This window comes from Platalea leucorodia (genome assembly GCF_965183815.1).
Source record: "Platalea leucorodia genome assembly, chromosome: 1".
NCBI lineage: Eukaryota > Metazoa > Chordata > Aves > Pelecaniformes > Threskiornithidae > Platalea > Platalea leucorodia.
In genome coordinates this window covers 164,865,273-164,886,868 of record NC_138823.1, presented here as the reverse complement: position 1 = coordinate 164,886,868, position 21,596 = coordinate 164,865,273, and the positions used below count along the sequence as shown (strand labels likewise).

The following is a 21,596-nucleotide window of genomic DNA, read 5'->3' as shown; positions in this document are numbered from 1 at the left end:
TTACTTTCTTATTCAACAAATAAGACAATAAAAATCAAGAAGGGATCACTGACACTTTTTTTTTTTTTTTAAATAGAAATGCTGAAAAGATTAAGGGAGTTTATTTTTAGAAGAATCTAAATACTATGTTTGTGGTAGATAAGTAAAGATAAGATATATTTTTCAAATTCAGAAAGCATCTTAGATTCTTGGATGGAATTAAGTTTACAGATTAAAACATGTGGGACAGAATCTACATGACCCAAGTGTCCACGACTGCATGACAAAACTCTGCCTCTATTTCTGTGGTGCGCCGGGAGTCAGGCCAGGTAGCAGTAACAGAATACGGGTACATAAGGAGTCAGAGCCCCAGGACACAACAGGAGCCAATGTTAAACAAGAAAAATAGTAAGCAGACACCACAGCTAGTGTATATAAAGGAAATGCATTGGACAAATTATCATCATGCAGCTTTAAGTACTTGTTTTCTCATATTTAGTGCCTTACCCCTTTAGTATCTCAATAACAACCCATTTCTTCAGTTGTTTTATCTTCCTGCTTTCACCCCACTCTCTCAAAAATCACACAGAGATCGCTCTCAGGAATAAAACTTCCATCCTTTTTATATACCCCCCATTTTTTTAGATACAGTGAAACTTTGCTTTTAATTATGGTTGCAATGTTACTCAGCAATGTCATGTTCTGTCTAGCCACTGGATTACGTGCTTACAGTAATTACAGCCTTCTTCCCATACTTCCAGAACTGGGTTTTTTTTGCATCTTTAGTCAGATTTATCAAAAGATTTTTTAGACATGTCAATAGATTCACCTTTATTGTCTGCTGATGGCTCATATTGCAATGTGGTGTTGGTGCACTATACTTCTGTTGCCTAAGGAGGTGCTTGTATATGCACACAAAGGAAACTCAGTTGCATTTCAGAAAGATGTTTGTTATGGAAAAGCCTTATTCAGGTAGCATATGGTAACGAAAAAACATTCTCCAGTTCCTACAAAGGTTCTAAGCAGCTCAGTAAATGTCAAGTCATTTTCATTAAATGGCATCAATTCATTCAGAATATCCATGACGGGGATTAGGAAGAATCTCAGGTCTATTGCTTCATTGATTAAGTTTCATACCATCACGATGGCTAGATCGCTTGTTGATGCTAACAAGAGGACATTTTTATGCACATAAGAGTTATATTATGAGCCCAGATTGGTGTTGTAGAGCAGTAGGAAAACAGAGCTGGTTCTTAGATTAGTTATCCTGTAACTACTGAAGAGAAAAAAAAAAAAAAAATTGCTTAGTTATAGCCAACTTATCAGGCAAGGACCTATTTTATGATAAAAGGTAGCAACATACATCAGAGCATACAAGAGATTATGAGCAGTATGGTTACTTTCCTGTATTATTTCATTATTGGGTCTTCTTTGGGTACATACAGAGAAATAACAGAGAGTAGAATGAATAAAGTAAATTATTATCATAAACAGAAATTAGGTTTTAGCCTAAATAAGGTTTTAGCCTGCAAAAGGATCTGTTTAAAGTAATGAAGAGATATAACTAGTCTAAGGAACTCCGAGACTTTAATGTAAGTGAGGTTTATAACATTAACTACAGTGAGATGTTACAAAAACCCAACAAGGGCAGGCTTTGTTTTCTTTATTAGCATGGACAAAAACTCTTACAAGAGGAGTTTCCAGCTAATTAATTTAAAGCTCAAGGACTGGAATGTGGCCTGGTTTTTAGATCAGCTGGAGATCAGATTGGAAAAACAGATGGAGGGGAGAAAATATATAAGGAAGGAAGCACTGACAGAACACATCTGCTTGAAGAACCAATGCCTTCTCCTAAGGATCTCTTATGAATACCTATGTCAAGAAACTACACCAAAAATTACCAAAAAATGTTTCTCACTTGGTTTTGCTCCAAAATAGAAGACGGGTTATGATGACCAAAAAAACTTCATCAAAGTGACCTGTGAGTCCTTAAATAACGGAATCCAGTTGAAATTTTGTGGACTGGAATGTCATGCTGATATTAATTTAATTGCATCTTTATGTTTACAGTGTGACTTCTGAGAGGGAGAGCAATTTGTTTCGAAACTTGATGTATTTTGAGGGGAGGAGATGGCTGGGTCCAGATCTCCATAGGTCCCTTCTGACCTAAATTGTTCTGTTATTCTGTGATCTCGTATACTCAAGTTGGTTGAATACTGTTCAGCAGGGATTATACTCTGTTCCCGTCCTGGGGGTATTTGATAGGCCTTTACTTTGCATTTTCCTTTGCATCAGAATTAGGAACTGCCTGATACCATGTGGTGCCTGCCTTGTAGGGGGATCCTAAAAATTATTCCAGTGTGATGAGAACCACCTTATTGACCAGTGAGAGTTGGGCACAGCTTTGAGTTATCCATTATACATGGGGAAAAACAGTCAAAATCAGACTTCAAATTATTTTTCTAGATTTTAACCTCTTTATTTCGTAACAGACTTGATTTTTGGAGTAGCATTTGAGGCTTATCTGTGCAGGTAAGTGATCAGATGCCATTATGCACTAATGAAAGACAAACATATAGAAAAGGGGAAGTAAATGAGAATTAGGTTACAAATATTATCCCACAAATCTATGCCTTCCTCCCCCCTCTTTATTCTGCACAGGTTGTAGAACTGCGTCTGTAACATGAGCCTGGGGATACTATTTGATTATAGACCCAATTTCCTTTGATTTGCAAGAGTAAGGTGGGGTACATCCTGATACAAAACACCCGCATTTCAGCATTTTAATGCAGCTGTCCACACATGTACGAGATGTCTAGATTCCCATTACAACTGAGTGATTTGGTCAGGACTATCAGGGTGCAAAGAGACAAATTAATTGATACCACTGACATGACTCGGTTTCTTAAACACAAGTAAGGAATGCCACTCAAGGTGCCCTTGTATATCTGAAGTATCTAGGTGGAGCTGGCAAACATGATATAGGACTTTTAGGAGAGCTATACACTTATGAAGAAAGCTTCTAAAATATATATTTCCTCTAATGGCATTAGATGCCTATTTTGGGGTAACAGGTGAGCTCTGGATCTCCTCTGACTATACAGAACTCTTGTGTTTAACACTATTGGGAAATAATGGATGATAAACTGGATATGAAATAGCACTTAAATCTCATCAAGAAAAAATGCTTTTGTCACGTCCACAATTCCTGCTCTCCCAGGACCTGAAAATAGCTTGCTGCAATATTTACTGTGGCAAAACCCAGAACTGATGCTTAGGTCCTATAAGCCCTGACATTTAAAAAATTACTATCATTTTTTTGCCTTCCCCCTCCCCCCGCCAAATCCAAACTGTAGGCAAGAAGGTCTTTAGCTTTTACTTATTGCACCAAGAAATAAAGCTGCACACGAGGCATCTTTATAAAACAAGGGCCAGAAAGACTTTATGCAGCTTGTGAAGGAAATCCTCTGTCACTGCTCAACGTTTTCCATCCGAGAGGAGGGGGATGCCAAAACCCAGAAACTCCATCTCTGAGAGTCCCTAGGGAATATCACGCTCTCAGACCCACTGAAAACCCAAATCCTTTGAAAACCTGCTACCACCAGCACAAACATGGGCCCATAAGCAGAAGGAGGGTTAAACCCAGCATCTCTTCTTGCACAGAGAACATCTGCCTCCAAATACACCCTAAAAGCTCAGTCAGTGCTTCAGCTCCCCGCAGTTTTACAGGTGGGCGACCAAAGGACAGATTCATAGAGGTGGATCCAAAATCCCAGGAGGATGCTGGAGAATCTCCTTCCCTCCGTTGCAAGCCTGGTCCTGCGGGGCGCGAAGGTGCCGCGCTCCCCCAGGAGGGACGCGGGTGTCCGGGCAGGGAGGTGCAAGGCGCTCCGGGGCGGGTCTTGGGCAGGTGGAGGCGGGCTGAACCTCGGCTTTTGGCAGCTTCAGAACAGGCAGAGGGAGCGGGGAAGACCCGGCGGCTGCTGCGGAGGATGCTAAGTTTGTGCTGGCTGCTGCTCCCGCTGGTGAGTGCCCGGCGGTGGTGCCTCTGCTTCGGGGAGGGGGTGGGAGAGGTGGGGCACCGCACATCTGGCTCCTGACACTGTTGCCCACAGCTGGATGGCTCTGCAGCTACCCCGCAGGATCGCGGGGGGCGGGGGGATGTCCGCAGAGGCAGGGTAACTTTTCTCCTAACAGGTAGAAAGAAAGAAAAATAAGGAAAGGATTAAAAAAAGGGGATGGGGATGCAGGAGGGGAGGAAAGAAAAAATATTCCTGAGTTAGAGGTTTGACCCAGCTCTTTCCTTTAAAATTTTCCAGCCCTAAAATGCTATTAATAATGTCTTTTCATTTCCATTCATTAGAATTGCAGTTTCCAAAGGACAGAAAGGCATCCCTAAATCAGAATAGCTGTAGCATGGCTTTAGAGGGACAGAAGGGGACAGCTTGCTGTCCCGGTTGTCCTGAGAAAGGCAACTTTGCTGAAGAAGGAGGATAACTAAAAAGGAATAGTTCCTCCTGATGAATTTGGGACATTTACCTCTTTGAGAGGGCACTGATGTTTTTACTGCTGAAGGCATCTGCTTATAATATCACCAAGCAGGAGCATGAACTGTCTTATATCTGCTACGCACTGGAGGCAGCAGGTGAGATGATTGTAACATTAAACATCAGGGAAGATGTATGAGCACAGAGACGCAATTCAAGCACGTATCTCTCTCCCTAAGCCCCATGCTCTACTGCTGGCATTGCCTGGGCTGGTTAACAAAAGCTAGTGTAAGTACAAGTACAGTCATATGTCCTCTTTCCCCTCAATTGTCAGCCTCAGAGAAGTGTTTGGAAACCTTCCTATGGGTGTGATTCCCAGAGATTCATTAATTCTAACTTTAGCCATCTCACAGTTAAATGTTTAGTGTAGGCTGGGATTCAGACTCCCGCTATAGTCAAGGGGGAGACAGTCACCTTACAGGGAGGCATTTCATCTTGTCCTGAGAAAGACAGATGGGGGGAATGTTCCTCTAGGGCCTGTTTTCTTCCACTGATAACAGTGAGAGCCTGAATGGTTACAGACTGGTCTTGAACCTTCAGTTTTAAAAGGTGAGAGATGGGATGTAGATTTTCACACCTGCACCTCACATCCTTTGGAACTCATTTTTTCCTCTGTATTTACACAGCTTTATGTGCAAGTGATAGGATATAGGTCCTTGCTACATAAACCTTGTCACATGTAGTTATTATCATGTGTAATACCTTTCTTTCAGGGAAAACTAGGCAGCCTGAATTGTTACACTGCTACAGGTAGAGTGACTTTGGCATCTGGACTAGCCCTTTTACACATAATAGAGGCACAACTTATTCTTGCAGCTGTCAGTAGAGTGGAGCTAACCTGAAATGATGTATCATGCACATCTGTGGGCTGCCACGCATCATTTTAATGTTTTAGCATATTGCAGCAGACTGTGCCCATAATAAAAGAAATTCTACAAACTGCATACTCTACATAGCTTTTGGCCTCAAACTATTGCTCATATATGAACTCCAACTACATGTGTGGTAAGAGTCAGTGCTCTAAATATCAGTGGGTTTCATGTCTCAAACTAGGTCTCGTGGGAAGCTTTGCACCCTAAGTTAGACAGCCAGGTAAGGCCAGAGGCCCATAGGATGTACTAAGTAAACAGTCCTTTCATATTTCAAAGGATCATGTCAGAGCAGAGAAATAATTCTAGTGTGGATTCTGCAAATAATTCATTATTCAGATATGAAAATAAACCAGAAGGGTAATCCTGAAAACTTCCTCCGTGAAACTGGGTACTTTTACCTCCTCTCAGCTCCACAGGGAGCTGTATGTTGCAGAATATACTTTGTGCCTTGCAGAACAGAGTCCTTGACATTAAAAATTACCATTTGCTTGTAAGAGACAAGGAACAGAGAGCAGTAGGTGCTGAAATGAATAAAAATGACTTTTCCTGTCTTAAAGAGTTTAGAGTCTCAGGAAACAGAGGATGGAGAACAGAAAAGACTCTGCATTCACTGTCCTTCCTGCTGAGCTAAACTGCTTTCTTCTTCATACACGTAACAGCTTTTCGCATTTCTGGGGAAGGGATTCAGTCTGATCTAATGAATGGAGGTGAGAATGGAAACGTAGATGGGTTATCGTTGAGCTATACATTTGCTTTAGCAAAGCGTTTCTTGTGGTAATAGGTATATGGATCCAAATCTGTGGCAAGATGCTGAGCTCCCAATAAAATGGAGCTGGGTGCCTAAATTTCTGATATAGCTGCTATTGTCTAATTTGCATTGGAGGGACATACATGCTTCTTCTAGGGATTCAGTCCCTGCAGACTTTAAATTCCCCTCCATGGGGAACTGGAGGTGTGGAGGGATCAGTCTGTTTAGGTATTTTGCTAGCCTGGAGGGAGTTAATGGAGGGAGACGGGCTCCTGTACAGTGAGTCACTCTGTCCTCAAATAGGTGTCTGAGAGAGGTAGGAGGAATCCTTCCCTGGAACTGCTTGTCTGCCTTCATTGATCATTAAGGGAGGCTTGATGGGGGAGTTTAGATTAATCATCTGAAATTATCTATCTAAAATTAGGAATCTTGTCTAAAGCTACTCATTTAGCCTCCTTCAATACTACTGGGAAGAGGTGGAAACACTCCAAAAACAATGGCTATGGCTTCAGTTGAGTGAACTTGCTGATGAACTTTGATATCTAGCTTTCAATTCTTTGGGATTAGGTGACATGAACCCCACCTTTAGGTAAACATGCTACACATGCAGAAAGGGAGAAATTTCTGTTTAATTTGGAGGAATACTTGCAATAGCAGAAAACGAGGATCCTCAGTTACCAGTGTTCTGGTATTCTTTGAGTGTTATTGGCAATTAAATGCTCTACCAAATTTAGCATATAGCTAATAAATTAATTTTCATTTTTCTCAAGATAGTATTAATTACATAGGGTTTGTAAACAAAATAAACTAGTATGGGTGTATTGTCACATACAGAATACCTATGAGCAAATATATATGTTGATATACACGGATATGTATGTGTAACAAGTACTGTTCTGTATAAGGCTATGCAGTTAAATACAGTCAAATACAATCCAATACACAAAGGAGCATTCAAGCATTACTCCAATGTCTTAAAAACAATCTTGAAAAGATATTCCTCTAAATGACTGTAAGGCAATCAGTGTCTCAGCTTCTCTTGTTCCATAGGTAATCGAGTTAGAAAGAGAAAACAAACACTGAAAATGTCCTCTAGGTAGTAATTTTCAGTGAAAAAGACTCCTGAAATAATCTATTTAACTGGCTGAGGAGAAAGATTGGAAATAGGTCTTTACCTTTGGGGTTGAAAGCTTCTGGGATCAAGAGTGTGTCAGAGCTTGCAAGTTGAGGGCAGGACTTTCTATGATAACTAAATACGTTGCTGGTGACTGGAGTCATGTCACTGCTGTGGTGACCTCATGCTTTACAGTCAGTCAAAATCAAGAGTGGTAAACACAGCTTGAATATGGTAGAAGCAAAGTGGATGCTCATCTGTTTACAAGCGCATTTGAGCGGTGAACTTTTTTGCTGCATAAGAAATCTTTGGTTATTTTTTAGGTTTTTGTAGTTTTCTGCCAGAACATAATACTCCATATATTACGTTATAAATATCCCAGAGTTACTTATAGACATAGGAAGATCCTTACTGTGGTGATTGTGAATGTAGTTGTACTGAAATGGACAAGAACCTATGGACCTCGAGGTTTGTCCCAGCTCCCTTCAAAGCACATGTGAATATTGGCCCTGACTTCAGTGACCTGTGCTTCCCAGTCTCCAAGCTTTCTAATTAGCACTTGGCTTTTTGAGAAAGGTGTTAAGCAGATGGAAAGAGACAGACCTAACAGAGGATTTTTATGAGATATATTCAACAGCCTGAGAAATTTATGGAAAAGGCTGAGGATTTCTTTGTCTTCTTCAGTTATTCGAGCTGTGTTCAACATTTTTCATGATCCTCCTTCCATCCTATACACCTTTCCTGTTCATCAAAATTTCAGTTGGAAAAAATGTATGCATTTCAGAGCATACACTGCTTCTCTGGACTGTGTCTTTGGCATCACTGAGCAACTTTCAGGACTAACTGAACACTTCATTCCACACTTAAAAATGGACAGGAGATGAGGGGGGTTCTGCATGTCTTTTCTGTGCCTTTCTGTACCCTAAAATACCAGGTGAGTTTTAATCCTCCAAGCTGGGAGTCAGTGTGTGACATGAATGGCAGACAAGTCTGGTTTTGTATAGGGGAAAGCTAAAATATTCAGGCATCAGAGTCATATCAGAAAAGCTGAACAGGGGAAGCACAGACAGGGAGAACAGGGAGTACAGGGATGATTTCAGAGGAGATCTGAGATGAGATCTGAGACATGAATGGAAGCTGTAGAGACAGAGCCAAAATGGACAGTGATGAATATTCTTAGCAAATGATTTGTGCGCTTGACGTAAAACGTATTTGTGAGGTTTTAGGATTGCACCGCATTGGAAATTAAACCGGATCACTGGAAAGACCCTTCAGGTTTTTGAAGCCTTCCCATCTTGCCAATGAATTCAGCCACTTCTTTGATTTTTGATTAATTTTCAAAAAGACTGTTACCAATTTATTTCTGGCTCTTTGATCCCATTGAATTGTTTTTTCAAAAGTGACTAATGTATTCGGTGCCCAGCTTTAAAGCACTTCCCTTGTTTTCAGAGAGCATAGAAAATGTCCCTACTTTTCCCCAAGTGTGCTAATGGACTTCTTAGTGACTGAAGATCTGCCTTTTATGTGATATCTAAATTACAGTTTTTCTACCACCACAACAGCCTTGGGGCACCATCTTTGGATGGATTTTCAGGAAAGATTCCTTTTAACTAAGTTTCACTAAGTATGGCATGAGGATGTTGCCAGAAAAACTCTCTTCCCAGTGATTGCTAAGTCTGATGTTGTCCAACATGAACAAATCAAAGCCCAGAGTGCCATTAGATTAATTTTTTTCTGTTCAGATTTGGGCAAATTAATAAACTATCATGTAACAGAGGAAATACAAAACAATCTTATACTTACTATCAGTGAGTATACCACTTAAGGTTTCAATGCAACAACCTTACAGATGTTAAGAAAAGGAAGTCCAAAGGTAAGTGGAAGCCCAAAATCTGACCCTCTAACCTCTCAGGTTTTTAGCATGTCCATGCCTGTCATAGGTCACTTTTTAATGTTCACTATGTGATTGCTTTGTTCCAGGTAAGATTGTTTCAGTGGTTAGGACTTAGAAGATATCCCTGTGAATTTTGCTTGGTCACTAATGTTCAAGCCAGCAAAAAGGTCTTCAAGTTGTGATGCTTAGCAATCCAAAACCTTGTTCCTTGAGTGCTGTCTACAACACTGCACAAAACATCTAAGTTTTCTGTATAAGCCTTGGGGTGAAGGCACCTAACTGTGATATTCAGTGAGGTTCATGCCAGGTTACTGCCTAGCTACTAGGAAATGTTGATCCAAGAAGTAGCATTTTAAATCAGCCTCTTATGCTTATTACTGTGGCAGGGAAGACTGTCAGATTGGACATCCCTGCCTCAGAAGTCTGCTTTGTTTTGGTTCCTAAATTATCCTTTTTTAAGGTGAACAGGAGCTACTCTTTTCCTACAAGAGCACAGTCATTAGAGCAGATGCCTCCCAAATTGCACTGTGTCCCTGCAACACATGCAGGGCCCCTGCTTTCTAGAAAGCCCCATCACCTAACCATTGTAGGCAGATTAGAGCAACAACATGCACTTTTCTCTCAAGGCACTGCGAGATTAATAACAAAAAATAAGTAAGCCATATCCAACAAATCACAAATAATATTCTGCCCAGAAGGCTTTTCTTTAACTGTAAAATGGTTTAATGTCTTTCTTTTTCTTAAAGCCTGAGGAAAACCAACAAATTGAAGCATCATCACTGTTCTCAATTTCTTGTATATGTGTTGTTTTTTTCTTGGTTTTTTTTTCTTATTTTTTTTGTAACAGTGGGATTACTTCCAGTAAGGCTACAAGATTATTAGTTAACAACACCAGCCTAATTTTGGCTTCTTACAGGATGATCTGTAGGTTACATCTGCAATTGCACATGATGTTGATTTTCAAACACTGAAGTGTCAGTAATATTTAACCTATGCACCGGCCTACAACAAAAACTGAGCTCTGGTGGCTATAGCCACCCCCAATCCAAATCCAGTAACTCAGAAGAAAACAAAATGTGAGCATGTTGATTACTTGCTTAGCTATTGGTGGTAGTGGGGTTGACTGCAATCTCACCATTGGTGAGTATCACCAGCAGTAGGTCTGGATTTCTAGAATAAATTGTAAAATCGTGTTTTCTGGTGATTCATCACTGCTTTCAGAGGCAGGAGTCTGGAGTACATGAACTGGGGATCCGATCTGTTATGGAAATTCCTCTGTCATGTGTAAAACCAATGCAGTACAACTTCCCTGCAGGTAGGGTATGGGCTTCCCCAACCAGTGTAAAGGAATAGCACTCCACTGATTTCAGTGCAGCGCTGCTGAATTATGGTGACTGAGGGTGTGCTTCAACAGGTGTAGATTTACCAAAGGAGAGAAAAAAGGGCATGCAGCCTACTTCGAGCAGCAGGCAGGCTGGCACACATATTCAATGTTCAACATACCATTTGGGAGAGCTCAGCCACTTAGTCCCTCATTTATGTTCCACCTGCATCTGCTGCATTTGTTGCTTAAGTTGGCATTTGGAGAAAGATAACCCTTCCTCCTCTGAAACTTTTCATAACTAATTATGTGTGTTTCCACTGTTCTCAGCACCCCTGGCATGAGGAGGGAGTTAAGTTAACCCATCTCTCCCAAGTGCTTTTTCCTCAAAGGCATTTCAAATCTCCTTTCATGGTTTTGATTTCATTTTGGGTTATGACTGGCCATTGCTTTCAAGCCTTTTGCCAAAAGACTCAGTATAGATGGTAAGTTGTATAGCATCATGTCAAGCTGACTTAAACATCAAGCCTAAGAATATTCCAAATACAAAGTTTCTCAGCAGTAACAAAGTCCAGAAATTCCAGAAAGTAGAGAAATTACTTTCCTGTCCAGCTGAATCCATCTTTATAAACTGAAACAGTGCAACATTTATGTAGCAATCATTTTGTTACTACTACTCAAATAATCCATTTGTTATGTAGGTAGAATGCAAAGTGAAATGTATGTTAAAAGATAAAACAATGAGTGGGGATCCTATTAATACCTGAAAAATTTCATTTCTAAATCGTGTTACTATAGTTGAACAGCAAGAAGTACTATTTTAAGAGTCACTCATGCTCATTTATAAAATGTATTTCGAATTACCCACTGGAGGAATATAATGCATGAAAAAAGCCATATCTTAATTTTATTTTCAAAAGGTGTCCTTAATCCTTTTTCTGTTCTAATATTAGGATGTATAAACCATCTCTAGGGCCTCATAATTAAAGACAGTCTGTCTATGCTACTTTAAAACCCAAATGTAGGCAGAATTTTTAAAGGTTTTTAAAGATAAAGTTGTGTTCTATTTTTTTTCCCCTAGGCAGATAGTATTGCTAAAATGTAACAGTCTACATGACTTCCAGTAAAGTTTCTGTGGAGACTAAAAGAAGTCCTGGTTGCACTGCTCACTGAAAACATTCTGAAAGCCAATAAATCAACTTCCTGAGACTGAAAAGGCAATATAGCAGTGATGTTTTCATCTGTATTGTGTTTTCAAAGTCATTAGGGGTTTAGAATGGCCTACAGTCTTCCTCAGACATGTCTCAGAAAGTCTTCAATCCATCATTTCGATTAAAATCACTACCCCTGAAGCCCCCCTGTCTTTGTCTTGAATAGCATAGCTTGCAAAGGAGCAAACCCTCTGCTCTATTCCATGTAAGACTCCCTATGTCTTGAAGATCCCAATATCCCAGAGGAAGCTTTGGTGCAATATACAGTTGTCCGAATACAGTTCAGCTGCTTTCTAGACTCTACTGACTCTATTGACTCTTATTGACTCTCGGTTTAATTCAGTTACCTAAACATGGGTGTGTAGAATTATTTGAGACATCAAATAATGCATTTGAGACTTCTGCATGGGGCTGGCAAAATTAATGAAGAATCTACACAAGAAAGCTGAGATAGATACCCTATAGCATCCCAAATGGCATTCACCATTCCTGGACAAGTGAGACATCCTTTAAATTTCCATGGATGACAACAGAAGCTCAGATAACAAGGTCCCATGTAGACACTTACGTTGTAGATTCTTTCTCAGAATTTAGTTGCCTTTCCAGAGGCAATAATTTTGGGATGTTCTAGGGTATTAAGAATATCTTCACAATCACAGCAGATATGATGCAGGACTACAGGGGACACAAAACTTTCTGGAGTAGGAGATGGAGGCCAAGCAAAATACATGACAGCACCTAAATGGCATTAGGTATCTGTACTTAAGAAGATGAATCCAGATCCGATTCAACAACTGCTGTCTAGAAATCCATTTAGCTTTCTAAATGTAGGTATCTTAATCTGTGAGTTAAATATCATTCCATAAGCTCCAACAGAAGTCACTAATTTTTTTCTCATTTCTTCATCTGGTAAAATGGAAACAGTGCCTCTGTCTAAGGAGTGTGTAGCAGCTCTGCATCCTCAGACAGTATGTTGATAAAATTTTGTAATCACTCAGATTAAACTATGGCCAAGACTGTCATTTTTCTAATTTCTCTAAATTCTTGGATCTCAGTATTTCTTATTTAAGCCCCAATGGACATAAAACTTCTGCTCCTATTTATTGCTTCCGGTTTTGTAATTATACCAACTGCATTCCGAAGGGAAGAGCTTACACCATGCTTTCTCATTAAAGCCATTTGTATGACACTGTAATCTCAAAGTTTCAAAGAAGACCAGGAGCCCATTCTATTAGTATCAGCATTGAAGCAGAGTAGGCACACCCTCCTGAAGAGTAATTAAGACTTTATTGTCACACGTAGGGCTAATTCTTCCAATAAAGAAAACTTGATTCTTGGGAGCTCCCAAGAATCAAAATAGGAATATTTAGCCAATAGATAGTTCTGAACACCCAAAACAATTAACTAAAAAAACCACAACAACGTTTGTATTTAAATAAATTTATTTATTTTTATTTGTTTTACAGAGTCAGGCTACATGTATATTTGGGGGACTCAGTGTGAATATTCCCATAGGTGATGGATTCATTCAGTTTTGGCCAGTTGACAAATAGCTGGAGATCCAAAGACTGTGAAATCCATTTAAGTTTTGTGAAAAACATAGGTGTAAAGAAGAAGCAGTATAAATGTCCAGATTAGAGAAGAGGTGCTATGTGAGCTTGACTGTTGCGATACCCTGCAGAATCCATATGAGTATGCACATCCAGATGCATATACAAATTGATAAATGTATGAGATCACAGCCTCCTTCTGCCTGTTGCATAAAAATCTTCAGCTGGAGTTTTCACATTCTTCGACCTCAAAGTATCAGCCACAAGGTACAAACTGGAAAGAAACCTGGCTCTTCTCATTTCGATAATCACAGGACTTCTTGGTTTGTTTTGTATTTCTGTCACCAAGGTTGCGGGAATCCATCCAGAATGTAAGATATTCCAGCAAGTGGTCAAAGAGGAGGCTCTCTGCTTAGAAAAGAATGAATCTGTTTCATCTGATCTTAAAGGTAACAGTCCTGATTGTCAAGCTCTGATATGAATATCCCTTTCATATCATTTCAGGGGCACAATGTCAAGATACCATTTGTTCTCATGAGTCAAGATTTGATTCCTATTTCATTTGGTTTCTTAATAGTTTGAAGTGCTTCTTCTATAGGCTGGAACTTTACCTCATTTCATTTTAGACATCTTTAAATGCTCAATGTCTAAGTTAGGACCTGTCTTCTTAGATTTCCTTAAAGTAAATGGAGGAAGATGGGTGTCCCTAGAACATGTTTCTTTGCCTCTGGTTTAGATGCTTACTTTAGGATGAGATGAATCATTCTCCGGAGTCGTATTTCTCTATTAACTACAGAATGAGACTAAGACGATTGGTTCAGACCCTGACAAGTTTAGATGCTTCGTTAGGGCAGGAAAGCCCTACTTGGAATGTCTTACATTCCTAAAGTATTTGGTGTGTTTTTTACTTATATCCAAAACTGCAAAGAAACTTCCACAGAAGACACTGAAAAGCATGCTGAAATTATATTGTGTTGGGAATCATTCTGGTGAAAATGTTCTTTGTGAAAAAAAAAAAAAAAAAAAAGAAAAAAATAATCCCAACTTCTTCAAAATATTTTATTTCTACATTTTTGGAGGTTCTTTGTTTCTTTGTTTGTTTAAAAAGATTTATTGTGGTGGTGTTTTGAAATCTATTACATGCTCAAATATAAATTTTGAAAATTAAAATGAACATTTCAGGGAGCCTGTAAAATATTTTTAAAATGCTCTGTAGGGGGTTCTCTTTACTGGAGTTTTGGCATTGTGGAGACATATTTTGAATTGATTCAAAGTGAAATTTCAAAATGTTCAAACTCTTTCAAAAGTTCAGTCATATTTTTTCTGGCCAGCTCTGCTGAGAAAAGTATGAATCCACCTCAGTGATATTTTTCAGTTGGCATGAATTATCAGACATCCATTTTCTACAGAGGAGTTATGAGACAAAGATGCCTCATGCACTTAGTATGAATAGAAATATTGCAACCACCTGGATGTCTGCCTTTAGCAGCCTACCGAAATTTAGAGACTGATCCCCAGGATATTTCCTTTATCTTCTTATTTATTTTCCTCCAGTCTTTCAAATCACTCTAATGTCTGATATCCTTCTTGTATTTGCCTACTCTATATTAGTGGAATTTTTTCCCCTTTTAATCAAGTCCAGAATACCTCCTGGACACATTTTGCACTTGGAACACCCAGTAACCCACCCAAAAAAGTTCTGGCAAAAATCAGGCATTTTCGATGAATTATTACATTCATTACAGTATGACATTCCAAGTATTTTTCTCTTTACCAGAAAAATAACTACATGATTTGGGAATCCTCTTTGTAGCAAAGGCTATTCAAAGAAATAAAAACCGCTCAAACTTCTGTTAAACTATTTAAAAATCTTTAACCTGATCTTCTCAAAGCTCTCCTTTCCACCTTTTATTCCCTAGAGATGGAAAAACTCTAATGAAAATCTGTTCTGGTATTTAGAACCTTTCTCAATATAGTTTAAAATGAAACATTAGATCTGGAAAAACAATTAATCCCCAATATTTTATCTGGGGTATTTTAAAACTAGATTAAAATTGGTAAAAGTCCCTGGTTTGCATTTCAGTTTTCAGGAATTACACATGAGATGACCTGAAGGATCACAACTTGTACAGAGTTACTTCTCAATACTCACAGAGAATCCAACTGGAATTAGTCTATGTTGCAGACTTTTTAGTCTAAAGTAGTTCCACTTTATTCTTATTGATGCCTAATGAGTGTCATCAGTAGAGTCCAGGGTACAATTCCTCTCATCATGAAGTAGATGTGTAAAATAGGCCACTTGAATCAAGCTCTAAAAATGCTTATTTTTCCCCATTGTCTAAAACAGAAAGAGCCCTGGGTTACTGAAGAAGACTTAAATATCTATGATGTCAACATTACTTGATACAACTCCTACTGCAGTTGTCTTGATGGAGTCTCAGCTGACTCGGACAATTATTAATCTCTAGAAAACCTTGGTGTGTAAAATGTTCTTGCTGCCTCTGCACTCAGCGGTTTCTCTGATATAAACTGTAGAAGTCACTGGAAATGAAGCCAGATCTAAGACTTGAAACATACAGGTTCCACTCCTCTATAAGGTCACCTGATTCTGGTTTTTAACCCCGCATTGTCAAATATGATAGATTTTTAGACCCAGCTCCTCAAAGGTACTGTAGTCTAAGTCTCTAAGAGGGACCCTTTAAGTCCCTAAGTCTAAGTGTGTGGGCCACTGCATGTCTAAGTGGGAGTCATATTACCTGACATTATTAATTTGAAAATTAGCAGCCTAGTTTAGGCTATAATCATCAGAGAGACCTAGGTATTTGCAGTGAGTGATTCATCCCATCCTCAGAAAGGAGCAGCCAATATATAGGATGAATCATATGCTGGAAGTCCCTGACTCTTTCTACTGATTACGGAGGGAACATAGCTAAGATTAGCTGACATATTTTAGACAATTACAATTAGAGATAATGAATCAGGGCTTCTATTTTCCAATCTGGCAAATCGGGGATACCAGGAATTTCATCCTCCCAAGGGTGATGCGAGGATAATGCTGTGGGAGATTCTCAGGACTATCCTTTCGGAAGAAGAAGAGTAACTTTGCTTAGCTACAGGCAAGTAATATTGCTTCCACATTTCAGCTCTTGACAATTTTAGATTTGCCTTGTCATCAGTCACAGAGGAAACAGAAAAGAATCAGTGAAAGAAAATACCACCTCCCAAACGAAACTCATACACTGCTTTATATCCACCTTACGACTATCTAGAGATTAGTTTCAGTTACAGCACAGTGCTTCTTTTATTGTTTCAGGCACCTTTACATCCTGATAATTTTTCTGTGCTGCACCCACACCTATTTGCCAACAGACACTGCGTGACCACAGCTTGAGTCTCAATGTGATGCATCTGTGACAAAGCTGTGATTAACTATAACTTCTGAAAACACTTTTTGTCAGACTCATAGCTAGTATCATGCCCTGTCTCATCAGCTAACAACCTCTGGTTTAGGGAACTTCATGAATGCCAGCCAGTCAGACCTACTCCTGATGATCTTTATTGTATATGATGCTGAGAGATGTTCTTCTAGTTTGGGATGAATCTAATCCCTGTGGAAGTCCATTGTAAAAACGCTGTTGATTGTCTAAGACCAGGACTTCGGCCCTTACTTCCTTTAAGTCAGGTGATATTGATAGACTTTAAGCATGGAATCAAGAGACTAAGGCTCTTAAGTCTGATGTTTTTCAGTTAGACTCTGAAACCTGTAAGGAGAAATCTCAGGTGTTAGTATTTATTCAATATTTTGATTTTGGTGATTTTTTGTTTTGACAATAAAGAGCTCCAGTTGATTTGACTTGCAGATTGTGTCTGCTTGAATTTCAGGTACATTCTCTCATGAGGTAAGGTGGGGGAAGGTCCAGCTGGAATGCCAAGTGCATATGGGAGCAACGATGCATTCAAGGAGAAGAGGAAAACAACACAATCCTTCATTTGCAGAGCTGCATGTCCTGTTGTGGCTCTTCTTCATGCATGTGAATTAGTGGGAAAGCTACAGACAATCTCATTATGGAAGATCAACTGTGTGATGTTCTCTGTGTATTTCTTTATTTAGAGGCACTTTTTTTTCAGGATGCACCAGAGATTGGGATGGGCTAACCTGCTGGCCCAGAGCCACTTTTGGGGAAGTGGTTAAAGTTCCCTGTCCGAGATTTTTTGAAGAAATCACCAATGTCCATGGCAAGACTTTTTTCCTATTCTTTTTAACCCTAGATATTTTGAAAATAAATTTTAATAGTTAAAAATTCAGGAGCTTGCTTATTTTCCTGATTCACAATGCTATTTTAAGTCGATCGACATAGAGTAATTATCCAGATACACATCTTGGCTTATGGTCAATATTTGGCGCTCTTCTGTTTTGTGTTATGCTGTACTAATTGTCTAGTCTCTTTGGTGGCCTAAAAGATATGGGTAATTGCACTATGTTGCTAAGGTTATAAAGGAATATAAGTATGTCACAGAATCAGTGATTTATAAAGTCATAGAATAATTAATGTTAGAAAGGTCTTCAAGTCCAATCATCCAGTCAGAGCACAACCAAGTTTAAAAATAGCATCTAACTTCAAAGATAGATCAGGTGGCACAGGACTTTGTCCACAAGCACAAATTATGTTGTAAATGCAGGATAGACTGCATAATTTGATTTCCTCTATGTAAAGATTGAATTTACAGAATGAATTTCCTATATGAAATGTAGAAGTTCCACTGCATCTTGAAATGAACGGGAATATCTGTCTCAATTTTTCAAATGATAGATATATAGAATATTATGACTCTATAGCTAATCTAGTCATAGGTTACTAGACCTGCAAGTGCCTAACTTAAGAGGCAAAGTAGGAAAAAAATTTGTTGTTTCTTGTCAAAACTTAAAGAACACCTCTCTCTATAATTTATTCTCTGGTATATTTTACCATTAAAGGCTTCCTTCAGAGAAACTGTACACAGGAGGCATATTGGTCAGAACCATTCCCACCATACACCATTGCCTGTGGATTCGATGAAGGTTCCAGTAAAGGGCCTGAGGATCAGGTGAGTTCTTGATTTCCTGCTTGTGGACGTTTCCAGAGCACCCTCTTTTGAGCGTGCTGAGTAGTTGGATGCTCCTGCACGTATGAGCCCTGTCAGAATCCAGTAATTACCCGTCTTCAGTATTAAGCTCAAACCTTTTAGGTATATTTAGAGACTGTTTAACAAATTAGGCTTATTATACAGCAAAGGAGTAGCAGGTAGCACTTTCCTCTCTATCCAGTTGTCTCCTCTTGGTGTTAATCAGTAGACTCACGATTAGTTCACTTCTGCCTAACAAAGACTTTGGTTCTCTGACAGAGGTGATTTGAATCCACACCATGCACCCATCTCCCAGGGAATCCCTACCAACCAGTCTGTGGGGAATTTTTCAGGGAAAATTCCTTTGGTTCCCTCCTGTTGCTTGTTTCTCCAGATTTTCTTTGAGTCAGAGAAAAAGATTCCATAACTTCGTAGCATGGTGGTCAATGCACATCTCTAGGAGGGAACTCTTGGATGCCATTGAGTATTCTCACACTTCATCTTACATATTCAGTGGAGTAGAAAATGAACCTCTATTTTTCCTATCTGAAGAGCATCATTAGATGCTCAGTTAGGCTCCAGGAGTGTTTCTTTCTCACCCACATCTTCATATGATTTAAATTTCCGTGTTCCTCATCATCGACTTGGCCGCAGGGTAGGAATGCCTCGGACTGCATTGGTGGTGTTAGTGCCTCAGTGGTGAGCTTTGCCTCTTGGCGGAAGGTTGTTGATTAACAGAGACGTGCTCCTTGCTTCTGCCTCTTGAGTTCTGACCTTTGCTAAATGGCACAGTTCCAGCATGAGAGAATAGGTGTGTTTGCATCCCCTCATCTTCTGTCTGTATGGGGAAAGTCTCATACATCTTGTACAAATGCACTAGCTCCTGGGGTACATCACTGCCTCCTCCTCCCATTGTGGTATTTTGATAGAAGCAATAGACTACTTCCAATCTATGAAAGAAAAGACTGACTCATGCCACTCCTTGTGAGTTTTTGGTTCTCCAGGCATGAAAGCTCAAACATAGCAGCACTAGTTCAGGTGACTGAATCTTTAGGAATTGTAGACACAATTGACGTCAGCTATTTGGCTCCATGAACTTAGAAACCCAAGCACAACTGTAATAGGCAATACAGATATCTGGAGCTCAATTCCCCACCAGTAAACCGAGAATATTTGTACTTCTTTACCCTGTGGGGAAGATAGAAAGATAAATGTTTAAAAAACTTGTGGAAAGTTGTGGAAACCATGCAAACAGTTCAGAAGCAGTGTGAGACTGGTAAGGTGCCATGTGTTCTGGTGCACAGTTCTGCAGCCATGGGGCCAGCTGCCGTGGCATGGCTCTCACTCAGAGAGCTAAACTCTCTTACTCTCCAGACCAGGGTGGCTTTCTCCAAGCAATCCCCGGTTTGTGCTAAGCCAGGCATAGTCTGTAGCTGGACTAGGCTGAAATCAAGCAAGGGACTATATTTACATTTTAACATTATGGAAAATTTCAAGGCAGAGATCACGTCTGTGCTGTGACTGTGTTTAGTTTGTCATTCCAGACAAACCCACAAAGTCTATAAAAGGAAGATAACATCAGTAAGCTCTACTGCATTGTAAACATAGGGAAGTAGGTGAGAAGAATCCTACTTATATTCTAAGAGAACCACTTGTTTTGTATTTTGTATCTGCAGTGAGGACTTATGATGTCTTCTGCATATAGTGCTGGTTTTTTAGCTACCCTACAAAACCAGACAAAATGCATCAAAATACTTCATTGTTCAGTTGAGGAACTTATTTTCTAATTTTCACGTCTGTTTTGAAAATACTGTATAAAAGATTAGGACTATTTCAGAAACACCAGGATGATTCCTAGGTTGTCAGGGTTGCATGATTTATTTATGGATCTACTTAAAATTGCTAATCGGTTGTCTCCACCTAGAATTGCTGCCTTTTGGATAAACAGAGTTTGGATCAATTAGAGAACAAAGTGTCCATTGCGTTTGCAAGGAGGAAATTTGCCTGGATTCAGATAATTTAGTTTCTTGGGATTTTGAGTAATTAGATGATCTTGTAGTGAATCAGAATAAAATTTGCATAGCTAAAGCAACGTAAATACGCTTCATTTTTCTTGGGACATAATATATTTGAAAGCAAAACAAACAAACAAGTGAACTATAAAGAATTTACAGTGTTACAGTATGCAGCTACTTAATGAACTGTTTGTCCGAAGAATTAAAGACTGTGAGGTTATTTTCTTGGCTTTAATTTTCCTACCTCCACAGTGTGATGTGACTGTTTCCCAGTGTTTCCGTTTCCTCACCTGCAAAATGCAAGTTTTATTTCTCCTTTAACTATAGCTGTTTGTGAAAATTAACACATCAAATCAGTGGGAAACATCCTTTGAGCTAAACAAAGTAGAATCTGGCCCAAGTCTAAAGTGACGGATTCTCAAATCACCCATCAGCAAGCTTCAGTGCCCTAGAGTCTTTAGGTACCTATAGGAGAAAATGTAATTACTTAACAAAAGTAATGTTTTCCTGTTGAACTTGCTCAAAGGGGTCACTATTTCATACGAGCCTGTGGGCTGTGGAACCTGTCTCATATGTAAGGTTATGTAGGCTTCAAAAGAAAAAAGGTGTGTTAGCAACGGAGGGAAAAACCTGGATCAGATCTTGAGCACGCAAAGCAGCACATAGGTGATGGGACTGACTAGTAAGGGAAAATGGATTTTAGTGAAATAAGCACACCAGCATGCATGCTGCATAACCACCAGCATTGGTCTGTGTTCTCTTTTTCTCATAGAAATCATATTATTCTGCATTTTGGCGTGTCTACACTGCTGGCTATGCAGCATCAGTGACTTCACTCGTTACAGCTCTAATTGTCTTTGCTGCCTTCAGGTAAAAAAAAAAGGTCTCTTTTTCAGGATGTCTTAAAATAACCTCATCCTAATTCCTCTCAAGCCCTCTGTGTTTTTATTTTGTGGGATTTTTTAATTATTATTCTCAAATCCTTCTCAGACATAACACAGTTGATGGCAATGGGTCCTTCTCTGTTCATGTTGTGGCATTTCCCTGCAGATGTTAAAACAATAAAGCTGGCTGGCCAGTCTATCTAAGTCTCTTTAATGACACCATACAGTGGAAATGCTCCAGCCTGTTATCACTATTAACATGAAATAACTGTTCCTCCAGTGCATAGCAGGACGGAGTGTCTCAGTGTACAGTAGTAATTCTAAACTGTCCTTTCCCTCTGTGAAAGACCATTGCTTC

General features: G+C 39.4%; 1 protein-coding gene across 1 annotated transcript in view; it reads left to right on the top strand.

Annotated features, from left to right (window-relative positions):
• Positions 1-3,971: 3,971 nt before the first annotated feature.
• LOC309598715 (vasoactive intestinal polypeptide receptor 1-like) overlaps positions 3,972-21,596 on the top strand; it is a gene marked incomplete at both ends in the record, with an annotated part of 29,421 nt that continues 11,796 nt past the window's right edge. Inside the window, 5 exons of the mRNA XM_082329535.1 lie at positions 3,972-4,004; positions 13,586-13,685; positions 17,365-17,472; positions 18,212-18,321; positions 21,127-21,224. Coding sequence (XP_082185661.1) covers positions 3,972-4,004; positions 13,586-13,685; positions 17,365-17,472; positions 18,212-18,321; positions 21,127-21,224 — 449 coding nt within the window. The remainder of the gene's footprint in view (positions 4,005-13,585; positions 13,686-17,364; positions 17,473-18,211; positions 18,322-21,126; positions 21,225-21,596) is intronic.